Here is a 16737-nt window from a genome sequence, read left to right as displayed (position 1 = left end):
CCATTTTTATTGCATAACATTAGGCCTCAATTACATTTAAATGGGTGAGTTGTATAAAAATCCGCCCCCTGTACAGTTGTCACAAATTAGTAAATTAGCTATAGAGACCAAAATAGCCTGCAAATGTGTTAATTTCTGCTGTAAAGTTGGCCATATAAAACCAGGAACTTTGGGCATTGACTTGTTTACAAGTAGCTATTCAAGAAACTGCAGTTTTTGGCACTTTCATGTTGGCTTAATTTTTCTGCTCTGGAGGTTTCTGTGTGTTTAAAAAACAAATAATTTGCTGGAATATCTCAAACATAGCTTATCTTAACTCACTCATTCATTCAGTGTGAAAAGACCAACACCAAAATTGTCACATGATGTTATCCAGCTGAATCTTGATGCTATCATTTCCTGCACAGGGAGAGTTCTCTGTGTGTAAGGATAGTGACTCAGCTGTCTCACATCCTTGGACTAGCACAATGTAAATTCTGCTTCAGGGTGGATTTTCCCCTTTTACAACATGAAAGAATGAGAGTAATAAAAGATTTGATTGCGGTGCGTGTCACACTTCGAAGCGCTCACTTGGCCCTGAGCAAAAAAAAACAGTCACTTTAATTTACGAGTTCTCTACAAGATTATTCCTGTGTTGTTTATGGTGTTTGGTTGTAGGGATTCAGTCATAGGGAAAGATTCTGCCATATACAGTAGAGCCACTGAGAAAAATTCAAAGAAATAAAGGAGGACATCTATAATGCGTGTCTTCCCCTTGAGGAGGTCATTGCCAAGTTCATGAATCATCCCTAGAATACAGTGTGGAAGTTAATTTGTGTTTCAGTAGCTCTCTTAACCAGCACTAATATCCACTTCAAAGTTAGTTATTATTGTAACTCCTTGTAAAGCTGTCTCAGCCAGCATAGTACATCTAGATTACAGTTTGTCTAGGATATTGCGGCCAGCCAGAAGTGACAGCGTGTTACTTCAAATATAGATTGACTTCAGTGGACACTGATATGCTGTAGGATTTGTTTTAAAATTGCATAGATCACCTTCAAGGCACTGTTCTCAGCAGTACTCCTCAGGCAGCACTATTTTTTTGTTCTAAGGGTAATCTCAACTGTCAAGGCTTGCCATTTCTTGAACCACCTGCCCACTCTTTATGCTTTACTATATGCATTATGACTGAAAAGTTGCTCATATATCGTAAAAGTAAGCACCAAATTGCTAACATTGATCACAAAAAATAGCTAAAAAATATTAAAGCCAGTCCGTCAGCCCATAGCAGGAATGCACCAACACGCCAAGCAACACTTTGGAGGTATTTCATAAAGCTGTAAAGACGTTTTGAATTAGTGTAAGCAAAAATTATCTATTTTCTTTTGCCAGGAAGAACTATGGTGCGAGACGTAAAAGAATTCTGGGCAACAAACGGAAAAGTGCCAAACTCTGAATGATTGTTGACAATAAGTTTAGTGGGTGGACAAGCATGCTAATCATCAACACATTGTTTCCATTATTGCTCACTGCTGTAGCAGTTTTAAAGGAATGGACTTGACGCTTGCTGCATACAAATATAAGTGATACACTGCACCTGGAAGTTGGACTGAGCGCTCCCTTTTTTTTGGAGTGCTCAGTCTGAGACTTTGATACTGTTTCACACAAGTGATGTTTACCAAGTTTATTTTTTAGTCGGTCTCATCAAATGAACAGTTACGCTTTTCACACGACTCATTATGATCCATGTCCACATGTATTGACTGAAAATCAGACCTAAGACCCCTTTTTTCCCATAATGCTGTACTTAAATTGTGCTTATAAGGCAGATAAATGCTCCGAGCGCCTGAATTGGTATAGTGAGACCAATTTATCATCAGTTTTTGTCAAAAATACAGAAGCCCTTAGAGGTGAGGTGAAAACCAAAGAAACTGCAGGCAATGTTGGTCAAAACTTTAAAGTTATAGACTTTAAATAAATTGTCTCGTATGGGATGTTATGTCTGCCGATGAAAAACACCCACGTTTGGTGGCTAAAAACCACTCACACGGTAGTTTGCAGTGGTCTGCAGCTTGGCAGGCATCTCTTTTAGGTGTCTACTATGGACAGCAGAGCTATCCATGGTGCTGAAACAGCAGCTAAGCAAAACTTGGCTTGGATGCTGGTATTTGAGATGCATGCTCTAGGCTAATTATATAGCATATATGGGCTAATATTTTATAAAGGTGCTGTATTGTTAACGTTAGTGCAGAAAACATAAATCAGTCTCTCTTTCTCTTTCACTTTCTGAGTAGACTGCGTATGTGAGTGTGTGGGAACACTGACAGGCAGGTGGTTCTTAGCTGTATGACAACCTGCCAGGCCACTGTCCAGTTCCACTATGTTTTACTGTGGACCTTTGTGTCATAAATTAATAAATATGTTTGTTAGTTAACTGACCCTTTTGTTTATGCTGCATTTGGCTGAACTTTCAGTGCTTTTTCTATCGTGCACTAAGTGCTTCATTCTGCACAGCTTTCTCACTCTCAAAAAGGCCCTATTAAGCCAACAATGTATCTCCTGTGTGAGAGATGTTATCTCCTACATATTGTACATAGGAGATAATATCCATCAATGGCTACATTTTTTTTGCCTTGCCTCTTAGGGCTTTCACACAAAGCAAAAGTTTATGAGGGTTGTTTCCTTCATGGGTAACATAGTAGGCTATGTATTTCTAATAATATGAAGTTACATATGGTTGGGGAAAAAAAAACTACAGTTTACCCCCTCTCTTTGAGGTTATGCTTAACCCTTAGAAACCTGATTCATCATCACTTTTCTTGTGCTGAGTTCAAATACCTTTCACAAATACTAAAACCGTTGAACCCTGAACAATTCGGTTTGATTCTTTCGAACACATGGGGGGAAAAGGCAGTAAGCATCTTGGCAAGAACTGTTCTGCAATTCACAAGATATTAATTATTGAGAAAAAAAAATGTTTTTTTAAAAAGCTGAAGAAAATGTTTAAAACTAAACAGCATCCATAATTATCATAATTACCTATTTTCAAAAAATCCGGAATTATTATAGTATTTATAGTATAGTATAGTATTATTTGTTTTTCCTTTTTTTTTTTTTTTTTTTTAAACATTTCCCATTTTTGTTTGTCTGTTTGTTTGCTAATTTTCTGGTATTATTATATATTTTTTTTGACTAATTTCTTGCTCACGTTTGGGTCATTTCTTCTTAAGTTGCTCATTGCCTTCTTTCTATGCTTTTCAAATAAATCAAGATAACTTGCCCAGATTTCAAAGGGTTAAGCACAGTGGTTCCTTGAGCTGTTTGCTAACATCAGCATGTTATCATGCTTGCGATGCCATCTTAGTTTGGTGCTTAGAACTTGGCAAATGGAAATATGACTTGCTGAATTGCATAGATGAAAAGTTTGGGGATCACCAAAGTCATTAGAATGTAATTCATGCAAAAGTTGCCAAGACAATTCATTAGCCACCGTTTGCCCTAATGTGCAGTACGATATTGTGTTAACATATCTATCTTATAAGAAATAGTCACATAATGTTATCACTATGTGGCTAATATTTAGCACACTAACAGATGAAACATTTTCAATCTTTTGAATTGTGTTTGAACTGACAGTCATAGCAGAGTTGGTAGTGTTCTGTGTGTGTCCTCTACTGGTGGAATAATACAATATAGGAATCAAACAGTGGCTGCTCTTTGCGCAGTGGGTCAGTTTGTGTAATGAGCATCCTCGTGTTATGTAACATGGCCATTTGAAAGCGCGAGGGTCCACTGAGGATGGAACATCAGATGCTCAGGCTGCTGATTATCATGCTACAGTACCATTCTGATGAAGACATGCTGCAGCTGTTAGGTGCTTCTGTTACCCAACACTGCAACCTTTAGGTAGATATGCTACACGTCCATGCTTAAAGTGATCAAAGACACTACTTTGTTCGCCATTGTTCATTCTAATAAGATGCAGGTGCATGTTGTGACATGTGATTCATTATGAGTCAGACTTTTGGGTTTGGAAACGATCCAGCCGGCACAGTAGGCATCTTTTGGCGCAGCGTGTTTTGTCTGTAGATGGCTCCTCTCTCTCTCTCTCTCTCTCTCTCTCTCTCTCTCTCTCTCTCTTTCTGTCTGCCTCTGCATACTGTACTCTCCCTCAAAGGTTAATAGACACAGGTTTGGTGCTCTGAGCGCTGCTTGTCTCACCCATTATTCCAAATGTCAGCTGTGTAAATGATCAGCTGTGTCCTTATCATCGCGCATTATCTGGGTAATTGCTCTCTGACAGCCACATTTGTTTTGATGCAGCGTATGTATAGCCTACCCTACGATCGGTTTAATGCTGTCATCATAGTCAGGTTACTGACACATGCTCTACACGGACCTCTGACATCTAATGAATGCATTACACCATTACAAAGCAGTTCATTTGTAGGGAGATTTATTTCCCTGTTTTGAATATTGTGTTGACACTTGTAAGCCAAATGAATGCTATGTTTCTTTGTAGTTGTAATTAATTATAGCTGACCAGTCTTGCACATTTCTTTATCTATGTCTTGATGACTAATTTGCAGCTATTTCTTTATTTATTTATTGGTGTTTGAATGTTTTAGGAGTGTGCATCCACACATTCAGTATATAGTGCATAAGCAGCTAAAGCATCTTTTACACACAAAGTCAATTTGGCCCTTTAATCTCCCTGTAGAAGAGTGTAGGAATTTCTGCGAATAAAATTAGGAAATAAGCAACTGTGATGCAAGTAGTGAACTTAATTGACTTGGCTGTGGGGAAAGCGGGGATGTCTCCTCCGCTGATGTTCAACTTGACTTGATTTTTTAATAAATGTGATAATTCTGATAAAAAGAAAAAAAAACAGGTTATTTCTGCAATATTTCTGGATTCAGTACATCATCAGAATTGCCAAACCCGTACTGTCAGGGAGAAAAAGTACACAAGATGACCACCGTACAGGCTCATTAATATTATCTGCAAGTATCATAGAATGGGGTTAAAATGTCAAATGCTCATTGCCCGATGATTGCCTCTGCAATTCACACAAATTTAATGGTAACTCTAATGTGCATTTTCAGAACAAAATGCAGTGTGGTTACTCAGAGCTGAAACTCATCACTTGAGAAAGTAAACCAGAACAATCAGGAAAAAAGAAGAAAAAAAACATAATTCAAAGGGGAAAATATGTAATGGTTTCTCTGAAATAATGTGTAGAAAGTAAGGACGGCAGAAAAAAACAAGAGGAGGAATACTTAGTTAAATTGTATATAATAAAAGCAGTTGAAGTGTCATTTTTTATACTTTGTATGATTTTTTTAGAAAACAAAACCGGTTCATGTTAGCTGTTGTTAGCTGGTGGCCGGAGCTTACAGCTCACGGATGTTGCGTTGAGTTACATTATGATGCTTTCAAGCTCTATTTGATAAAAATAGTATTGGATAAAGGTACATTAAAATGTTCTCATGATGTGTTCAAATGTAATCACGTAAAAGAGGGATACATTTGTTGATATTTTCACAGCAATGCAAAATGGATAATAAAAAGGGAATCGTGATAAATTAGAAAGAGTAAGCATATTTGTTTGAAGCATGATATATTTTTCTTTTAAAATGTGAAAGGTTATATTAAAGGTTATTTCATTAATTTGCATGATTGAATTTGTGCTTGTTCAAAGACAGTGTGATGAAAGGCACATTCCTTTATAATGAAGATTTTTTTTTTGGCACAAAAGGGGGAATGAATAACAACAAAAAGTAAATATACACACAAAAAATGAACTATCAAGCAAATTGTTTTTCAAAATGCTGGTATTGGCCCAAAGTTCACAAGCAGTGTATGCGTCTAATATCGTATTTATTTATTTATGATTTGGAATACTGTTTTTATTAGTACTGGTGAACTAAAGTAGTAAAACTGACTTTCAAACTCTAATCCTGAGTTTTAAGTTGTTTCCTCTGCAGTTTTAGTCCTTTATAATCACAATACATGTTGCAAGTAACTCATGTATATATGCATACAGCAGAGCTTCTCATGTTGATTAACACTTGAAATGCACCAAGCCTCTCTCTCATGTTGCCCTTAACCCTTGCCCACCCGTCCCTGCGGCGCCGTGGAGAGGCCAGCGTGGAAGGAGTCCTCAACCAGCTGGTCCTGGAGCACCTACAGCTTGCTCCTTTGCAGTGGGGTGAGTCTCTCATGTGTGACCCTGCGCGTGTGTGTGTGTGTGTGTGTGTGTGTGTGTGCATGAGATTATGAGCTGCGATCACACACTTACACCACCGTCATGATTGAAAGCTTGTGAACTCCACATGCAATTTTTGCAGATCTGTTCCCATGAAATCCTTATTGAATGAACACTTGCAAATATGAAATTAGAGTGAGTGTTTCTGATGGTGTTGCTGTGACTGTTGTGTGTCACATATATTATTCTTTAAATTAGAACTCCCATTATGTTTTCCATACGTTTACCTGCCAATCACAGTTATCTGTGTGGTTTCATTGCCGTCACTTTACCTGTCAGCACATAAACCCCCAGAACTGGTCTCAAGCCATGTTTTTTATTTGCATTCATAATGGGCTACAGGCTATTTTGGAGAAGTGTAGACAGCAGCTTGGGAAATGCGTGAATCACCCGGGACGCGCAGAATTTGTAGGAGCACTCTTCGGTCGCACCATCTGTGATCATCCTCTGAAATCACTTTTGATTTACTGCGGGTGTTTGTTTTCTGAGATTCCTGCTCCCTCTTTGGGCACTGCCAGCATTTTGATTAGTCAGCTGGGGCTGTTCTGCTTTCGCAAAGAGAATGCAATCTGCAAAATGAAGCCACGCAGCAGATCAAGCATGGAAATGTAGGAATCTATTGAGACAGAGATAAAGGTGGGGAGAAGGGATCAAGGCAGGTACTTCACTGGATTCTCTGCTTTTTTTTTTTTTTATAGATTTTTGGCATTTGAGATGCACCTCTTCTGTGAGGAAAGCTGTTGTGAAGATGTCTGAGATAACTGTCTTTGGATTGATATTCCACATTATGTGTGTTATCTACACAGTCGCAGAGGTTGTTATTGTCTGTGTGTGCGCCTGTATCGGTCCACAGCGGATCTCACACACCTTTCAGGGCGCCTACCAATGAGTGTATGTAAAAATGGACAATGCATCCCCACTTCCTCCTATGTCACAAAGATAAAGCCAACATATTCAGGATACGGCCACTGCCACCTTGTTCTGAACACTTGAACACTGAACACTTGAAATCAGTGTGATAAGAACTACTTAAAAAAAAAAAAAAACAGGAACCAGTTTTGGAAAAAAAAAAATTGAAGTGTACTTTGATCTTTTTTTTTTCTCATGTCTGACCTGCTATAATGGAGGGGGCGATTAGGGGCGATCAAGATGTTTTGGCTTCACTTCAGGGGAGCATGTCTTTCCATCTATTTATTTTATTTTTTAAATTCTACTTTTTCTATGCATTATTAACCCTTTGAGACTTTAATAATTTCCTTTCACAAGCAGCCTTTTTAAATCTTTGTACCCAAAGCACGTTGGTCTGTCTTTATCAGGTCACTTCCTTCCTCACTTCCTGCTTTTTAAAAAATTTTTCTAGGTAATTTTTTTAACTTTCCTTTTTGGAGCTAATTGTTTGGTATTTTCTTGTACTTTTTTTTGCTGCTGTGTGCCATTTTGGGGGGTCAGTTCTTCTCAAGTTGCTCATTGCCCGTTTTCCATGTTTTTGAAATTGTGCCAATTTGCTGAGCTTTCAAAGCATTAAGTATGGAGTTAGATTTGTTTTTTCATGTCAAGAGAGTATAAGAAAAACTACTAGCCCCTGTTCGGTTTTCTAATACAAAGTCCAAATTATAAAAGTGGAGTATTTTTTTATGGCTTTTGAATGAGGCAGCGAAAATGTTTACTACTGTGTGGGCCCTAAGTGCCTTAATACTTAAGACGAAATCTAGACATTTGAGACCAAATTAGTTTGGTGGCAATAACTTTGAATTGCATATATACACATAGCATATATATATATATATATATATATATATATATATATATATATATATATATATATATATATATATATATATATATATATATATATATGTATATATACACTTTTTATTATTATTTTTTTGTGCACATTTATGACTGTGTGCTGAAGGATCTCTCGTAGTTGTGGTTGTTCACAAATGATAAAAACAACCTGATTTATTGTCTGTTTTATACTGTCATTGAATGTTGACTCACCCAGAGTAGTGGCCGCAAGTCATCAGCAAAATCATGTAATGAAAGCATAAAGCAAAAGTCATATCTCGCAATCATATTAGCTATAAACAACAAGCCTTACCAGCTGTTGCAGACCACATATTGCCCGTCATTGTGGCACCAAAACTCACATTCAAAGAAAAGTTTGGCCTTATTTGATTAATTCTATACCTAATATGTTAGAACCCACTAAATTAGACATGATATGAATTAGTCCCCATTTTCATTATCTTTACCATAACCTTGCCTCTAAGGGGGCCAGGTAGAACAACTCCACCAGGACTTCTCCTCATTTATTCATTTCTGTAAAGGTAGTTTTGCAGTTCCAGTCTAGGCCTTTGCAGGCTTGCTGATTATGAGCCAGATAATTTGCCTCAGCCCATTAGGATGCCTTCATCAGGGTTGCCAAGACTATCACAGGCTCAATTACGGGTATAGTTCAAGCATTTCCCCTGTGTCTAAAATCGTTAGTCCAGCGGTTGCTTTAAATGCCTTTGTGTCTCTGTAAGCCTCACACTTGCACAGATACTGTAGATGAATATAACTTGCCTGTTAAAAAAATGATTGTAGTTGTGTTTAATGGCTGTGCTAATGTCCAAAGCTTTGTGTTGTTTCCCTACTAATGATCGAGACTGTACAATATTGCTTTTTTTATTTCTGTTCAATAACATAGTATAAGATGCCAGAAAATACTACTTTAACTGCTAATCATTCATTTTTTCCACCCGTTGCCCCTCTGACAATCAAGTCACTTTACCTTTTCATAAGAAAGTACAAGCTGTTTGAATTTTTTGCAGATCTCATGGTGATTTTATCCTCAATAATACCCATTTTGATACACTCAAACATTTCTCTTCTATCCTCCAGAAAGCGATAGAATTATTCAAATGAAAACTTTTAACTCCCAGGTAAAACTAAATTACTGACATTTGACCAAAGCCTTTTACTAAACAAGCACTGCCTTATTTGTGCTGTTTCAGTCTCATTGGTAGAGACTTTTTAATAATTTTTCAACCCTTTTAATTTTAAAAACATAGCTGCCATTGCGCTTTATTTGCACCCTATGGATTATTTAACCTATTGTGATCATAAGACTTAAAAATCACGTTTTGAAAATTGTATCCATGAGCAGTACACAATTACATGTTGTCATATTGCATTTATTTGATTGAGGTAGATGCCAGCGTATGTATACTGCACAGGCCCACTTGTGTTGTTGGCTCTGTTGATGGCTCTTTGGCTAATCCAGGAATGCTTCACACCTCTCCACGACTGGCATCCAGCTGCCAAATATATAGCAAATTTCTTGAGGACCATCAGCCTGTGGAAGAAAATTGTAATTGCTTCCAATGTGGCTTTCAATCAGAGCACTTTAGCACAGGGCGCCCTCCTCGACTTGCGGTTTAAGAAGCATGACAAGCAACTGAGATGACCCGAGCATGGGTCAAGTCAGGATGGGAACAGCTGACCCGAGTGATCGCCCCGGCTATCTGGAAGGCTCTTTGTTGAAGATTAAGAGTGAAATCTAAGTTTTGCTTTGTTTTTGTTTTTAAACCAGATGAGTTTGATATAAAAAAATGCATTTATTCTATACATACAGGATAGTGTATTGTTCCAAATTTCAAAGAAAATGTATTGTGTCCAATTGGCACCCTAAAATCTCATTCATTTGCATCAAAATCTAGTGTAAGTGGTTTGTCTCAGATTTAATGGCATTTGATTGGCATTATTAGAGTTTAAACAAAACCTTTTTAATGTCTCTAAAAGAGTAAATATATGAGATCTGAGAAACACAAAAGGACAATTATAAATTTAAAGGATTTTTGAAGGGGATATTTCGGCAGACATGGATTATAACATAATAAGCATGATTTTCAACAGTGTATAATCACCTGAAAATAAGAATTGTGTTTTCGCTACCCTAGAATGAATTGTTAATATCTACAATAGGGAGCAGGTACTCATTTATGGAGATTGCCATATTTCAACAAACCAAACACCAACTCAAGATTTAGTCATCTCTGTTGTTTTTTTTTACCCTTTGTTAGCAGCTCCTCTGTGATAAGCAGTATTGGAGAAACACTCATTTGTGATTTAAAATGTGTTTATTCAGTGTTTTTATGGGTTTAAATCACCTGATCCATTTGTCTGCTTCAAACAGTGTCAAAGAAATACTGATACGTATCATGAAACTACTTTATTTAGTGGTTGTTCCAGTTTAAATTAGTGTCCATTTGCTTTGAGTAGGAATGCAGAAAATTTAGCTTTCGCCGTGAACCTTGTGAACATCCCAATCAGAAAAAAATGTTAAGAAACTTTATCAGAAAAGCAAGAAAAATTATCAGAAAAAAAGGGGGGATGTTTTAGACCTGACTTTACTGCTTTTTTTCCCACAATTTTGAATATAACTGACTTTTTTTTTTTTATCATTCAGTTTTGGCTGACTGACACTGATTTCTGTGGTGGAACAAATTAAAAAATATATATATATATTTTTGCTTCACCCGGACTTTAAAATGTTGAGTGTGCACATTCTAAAATACAGCAACTGAATAGCACAACAAATACAAAAAAAATAAGTGTGAGTATTTATTTATAGATGCTGCCTCAGGCAAAGTTACTGTATAAGCAAAGAGACTCGGACATGTTGGCCTGCACTCAGCCAACTGTGTGGCCAGAGAACCCTGATTTCTCCTTTTGAGTTTCTACTATAGAAACGTATAAATATTTGATGACACAGGTTTCAGTAAACGGAGAACACGGAAAGTGCCAGAATCACTTATAAAGCTTTGTGTTTGTTTACAAGCTCATTATAATTATTGAATGGGGAGCAAACAGAGGCCATTAGTAAATGATTGTACCTCGGGGCAGAATTAGTCTGCGAGTCACATCAGCGGAGCCACAATAATGTCCGATCATATATGATGAAACTCACCACGTAATTACAAATGAATAATGCAAGTATTTTTTAATTAGTAACACATCCTTTTGTTTCTGCTGAATTTCAGTTTTGGGGGTTGTGAGAATGGCTGTAATTCACTGAGTGGGCTGGAATGTAAAGCGGATTACTTTTATGTTTATGTGGTAAAAACAAAGATGAGAGGGTGGCTTTTGCTTTTTCTCCCCCCCGTACGCCGTCTAGAGAGCATATTATCTCCTCCAGCACTTTTTTTCTCCTCAGATATATGGACAGCTTGAACATTATTTTCAGCTTGTGTTTGTTTGATTTCACAGAGCAATTCTTCAAAAGGCCTGCTGTTATGCTTTTTTTGAAATATGTACCTCTTTTTCTGAGGGATTAGTAATTCTGAAAGTTTTCTCTTGAGTTTATGTGGTTTTCATTTTGTCTCAGATCCGTAAAGAGAAGTCTGCTAACCTGTGCATGCTGACCGTGGGTTTGATAACGCGATTGAAAAGTGTAGACAGTTTTGCAAACAGTCTAAATGTCACCAGTGCAGCCTCAGAGCTCCTCCATCATTGTTTTTCAGAAGGTTACTGGCTGATTGCTTTAATTGTCTGTGACAAAACTGTATCATGCTTCCAAAAACCATAAGGGGCACTTGTCATCCTTAAAATTGGAGAACTCGGAGGGAAGTTTGAGTGCGTTTGGCTGCGAGAAAAAACACACTAAATTAGGATGTGAATATCAGCTCTCATTTTTCACAGGAAATATTCTCTCAGCTCCTTTCAAAACAGTTTTTTCTTATTGCCTCTCTAATAAAGTATGCAGTAGACAGTATGTTGTTTAGCAATAGCAGTAAGTCTGATTGACTGTTACCAAAGTGACCAGGAAGGTCTACACTGTAGATTAAATACTCAATTTATGATGTGAGCAAACTGAGTCATCCATCAAAAGATAATGCAAACTTGTAATCAGTAAAATATTGATACCTATTTTTTAATCACAGACTGCAGAAAATAATGGTCATAGTCACCATAATGTTACCCATTGGTTTGTGGACTGCTATATTGAGGCCTCAAGTAGGGCATTTAGTCCGCCATCTTAGATTTTTGGAGCCAGAAGTGAGCATGTAGTATGTGTGTTTGTTTGGCTGTAGAGATCAAAATTGTTGTTTTGTACCAGGGTGTAAACATGTTTATTTTTGATATAAACATTAACATGGGGCTCTATGGGGATTGACTCACTTTTGGAGCAAGCCTCTAGTGGCCATTAGTGGAACTGCAGTTTTTGGCACTTCCACGTGGCTTCATTTTTTACATCCCTGGAAGTTGCCGCTTGGAACTACCAGTAATAGCTGCTTTGGCTTTTGCTTTCCTTTGTCTTCTTGCCCTCATCCTCAACACATAAAGTACTGTCATCGAACCTCTGTAGCAAATCATTTGGGAGATGAGCATTTTCACCATGATGTCATTTTGATTTGTTTTTTCCCCAAATGCCTGTTTCTCAAAATTATGAGATTTTTGGTTATTGTTCCGACATGCATGTGTGTGATGTTAGTGATTTCATGCAAGTGTCTCAGGGCAGAAATCTATCTGAAGTCAGATATGAGTCACTTCGATCATGATGTTGAACAGTCTAGGCAGAAAGATCAAATCTGGGCAAATAATAGAAAATGAGCATTCAGTCCTGTAATTTGATATAGTCAAAGCCAAAGTCAGGAATCACAAGAGGCCCCATGATACAATATTACAGAAATACTGAAGTCAGGATTTGATAATATTGCAATTTTAAGCACTTGTGTAACATATATTGTGATATGTTATGATTTGTTATCTAAATTTCAACTGCAAATAATTGACCCAGTGGAAAACTTTGTCTTTGTTTTGACAAACTTTCTCCCAATTCCTCTGACTCTGCCATAAAAAATACTCAGCAACATTTGGTAGACTGACGAAGTATATTATTTTATTATTTTAGTACCAAAAAAGTTTCTTTTTTTGCTATATTAATAATTTCTATAAGAAAATACTGACACTTGGCATCACTGTATTGATACTATAATATCATATAAATACTATGATACAATGCTGTAATGTTATGTCCCCCCACTTGTACATAGCGTACAGTATCTTTAATACAGTTAATGGGATTTTCTTTTTTTACACTAAGAACATTTGTCAAAAATAATTATAACATTTATTGATAACACAAATTTAAAAAGTGGCATTCCACATTATTCCAGCACTTTATATCAGTTTATGATTGGGTGTATGTGTACATATAAGAGTGAATGTCCCATTATGGGTCAAATGAGGTTTCATAGGGTTTTTTGATAGAAATTGGCTAAATGTAAATGCTTTTCACACATTTATCATTTATTTCATCATTTAACTTTAATTTAACCAGGAAGTCTTCTGAGAAACATTTGCTTTTGAGTCACACAAAGTTGTGTAAAAAAAACCCCTATCAATATTTACATAAAAAAAAATTAAAAAAAAAAGATTTCACCCGAGAGGCATGAAAGAGAGCTTGACTATTCAAAACAGCAACTACATATTTTGAATGTGGTATGAAGGCAGTGTTTCTAAATAAAGTCAGTGTTTGGTGACTCAAGAGACTGAAATAATGTTCTGTTCCACTCTAAGAAATATTTTTTCCTGCACTTTCATATGTGGATGTCAGTGTCACCCTGTTGCTGGAAGATTCCCTCTTCCCCCCTCATTGGCTTTAATGCCAGAACAGGTGGTACTATTATTTTTTTTTGCAGCCTGGCATTATGTAAATAGCCCCATTGATTACAGCCCCTCAGCTGTCAATTTGATTAAAGGCAAAGTGGTGCGCCTCGTGATAGGTGTCGCTGTGTCAACTTAATGGAGTGTTGCTAAATAAACAGTCACCTGGCCAATCAGACGGAGCTCTCTGAGGGGTTGACACCATCACGGCAGGTTATGATACCGTGCTAAAGGAGAATGCGAGGTTTGTAACAGACAGGAAGTGCCCTGACACTTTTGAGATAAGATTAAAGAGGGTGAAATTTTTAATGATCCCCTTGGGGGAAATTAGGTCGTAAACAGTTCGCTGCAATAAAACTGACTGTGAGTAAAAAGTAATCGTCACATTATAATATATTGGAACAAATAAAGTATAATGGTGGCAGTAGAATATTTAGATTTAAGAATATCTACTGTACATAAAAATGCAACAAGATTTAGAAATATATGCAATATTTAAATGCCTTTTCCGCCTCTAAGAGAAATGTTATGCTAATGATGGATATTTTTGAATATTATGGGATCAATGCAGAGCAAAATCAAACACTTGCAATGAACCGCTTTAATTAGAAGCCATATTTAAGCAGCTGGGGCCAGGCTTTGATTTTCACTATTGCCTGCCTGTTGAGTGCTGTAACCAAGCAGTGAGATGGAAAACAGCAAGCACCGAATGCGGACTTTGCACCCTCCCCCCCCGATCCCCCTCTCCCACCATCAGTCTGCCACCAGGAACCCATCTCAATGGAATACAAATTCACCCATGAATGGAAAGACAAATGTTTAGCCTAGGAGAGAGATGGAAAGAGAAGGGGTGGGGGCCCTCGCTGTAAAAGGCGGAGAGATAATTTAATAAGACAGCACTTCTGAACCAGCTCACACCGTCACCCCCCCCACCCCACCCCACCCCGTGCACCTCCTCCTACTTTACGCACACACAGATGGACATTTGGAGCAGTCACAGGCAGTGGCTTTTCAACACACATCCGTAGGGATGCCGCTCAGAATAATATGCCTTTAAGCTTTTGTCAGGTGCCCAATTGCCGTGAGTGCTGCAGGTTTGACAAATGGTGCTGCCAAACAGCCCAGACTCACCTAACGCCCAAGTCCCGTTGTGGTGATGATGATTAGAACCGCTGATCTGAGAGATAGGATGGGAAGGAAGATGTGATTGGCTGAAATAGAGAGAAGTGTTGTGACTGCACCTGTGACTGGTAATATGTCACATCTACAGTAGGAGCATACATCAGCTCTGGGCTCTGCTGCAGTTATCTGCACAGCGGTGATAGGGCCTGAGGGAGACGGTAGTAAGCCTTCTTAAAGCCCAAAGTTATTATAGAGTGACATCAGTCCAGTCTGCCACCGAGCTCCGAGGAAGCCAAACTCATTCATCGTCCGTTGTGCTCACCAATGTTTTTATTTAAGATATGCTTCCATGGTTCTATATGGAATGGCGACCTGTGCAATGGTGTACCCCACCTTTTGTCCGGTGTCAGCTCAGATAAGCTCCAGCCCTGCAGGACGCAGCAAAGGGTATTACAGATAATATTATAGATATTACACATGTAGAAGGATCTTACTTTTCACTTAAATTGTATTCATATGATTTCAAGTGATAAATGAATTGATTGATTAAAAGGTAAAAGAGTTTTGATAATTGGTGGATGGATGAAATTTGGCAAAATGTCCATATCTTTACGCCGGATTCACATTGGACACAGAAGCAGTGTGTAACAGCAACCTCGCCGAACTGCAGCGTGTTTCACGCTAAGCACTCATTTATGAAGTCATGCAAGCTACTGCATTGTCAGCAACACAGTCCTGCAAATGTTTCACAATAAAATGCCATATGTCAACAGATAATGGGATTCTGTTTTAACAGAGTTTTTCAGGGGGCTTTTATTTTGAAAATGAAACAGAGAAGTTGGAATAAAACAATTATATTTGTATTTCCTTATCTCTGGGACAGAGACTTTTAAACTAAGTAAAACATGGTATAGAGTCAATATAATTATCAAAACACCATTTTCACTGTCTATTTCTGCTGACAAACACGCACGGCACGCGGAAAAAAATTGCCAAACCACCGTTTCTCGAGAATTGTCGCGGTTGACAAGCAGCTGAGATGTGCCTGAGTGGCGCTGCTCACACAGGCAGTGTAGAACACCCAAAAAAACAGATTCAGTCACGCTCAGGCACTGTTTTCCTATTAGTTGTTTGAACCATTGAACTCAACAGGCTTATATTTGGACAGGTGTTGTATTAGGACGTGATTTTATTTCCTTTCACATAAAACTGTCGCTCAGCAAAGATGGAAATACAATCAAATTCATTAAACCTCTTTTTTTTTGCATTTCTCTCTTTTACTCTGTCGGCATTACAGTCTTCTTTGGTGCTTGTGATTTCAGTAAAAATGACCTGAATGATGGAATTGTAGAGAATCTTACCAAGTAGTTTTGTCAGGTTGCCAAATGTTTAAGGGCAGAAGCAAAGAGCAGGATCAGTAAAGGGCCCAGACTGTGTTCGTTTTGAGTTTCAACCTCTATGCCATACCTACTGTACGTTCGTGAATTATAACGCTGGAAATGCAGCACATTGCCTCAGGATCATATTGAACAACTTAGGATTCATGTCCAAGGCCAACGTTCAGTGCCAATTCTTTGTGTTTGCTGCTACTAAGTGAAACTACTGACAAAAAAATAATCACACCTAAAGGCATCCCATTTCCCCCAGCACACAAACATATGCATTATCACCCCACACCACCCCCTTACTGTTGTGCAGATTTGCTTAAATTTGTG

General features: G+C 37.8%; 1 protein-coding gene across 3 annotated transcripts in view; it reads left to right on the top strand.

Moving 5' to 3' along the window:
• The window catches only part of trappc9 (trafficking protein particle complex subunit 9), a 250147-nt gene that overhangs the window by 164872 nt on the left and 68538 nt on the right, over nucleotides 1-16737 (top strand). For all 3 annotated transcript variants that reach the window (XM_042506370.2, XM_042506368.2, XM_042506369.2), the window contains one exon: nucleotides 6100-6190. In XM_042506370.2, the coding sequence (XP_042362304.1) occupies nucleotides 6100-6190 (91 nt within the window). The remainder of the gene's footprint in view (nucleotides 1-6099; nucleotides 6191-16737) is intronic.

The sequence above is a fragment of the Plectropomus leopardus genome, chromosome 17, assembly GCF_026936395.1.
Source record: "Plectropomus leopardus strain MGB_pleo_1.0 chromosome 17, ASM2693639v1, whole genome shotgun sequence".
Taxonomy (NCBI): Eukaryota; Metazoa; Chordata; class Actinopteri; order Perciformes; family Serranidae; genus Plectropomus; species Plectropomus leopardus.
The sequence above is the reverse complement of the archived record's forward strand: the minus strand, read 5'-3'. Positions and strand labels throughout refer to the sequence as shown.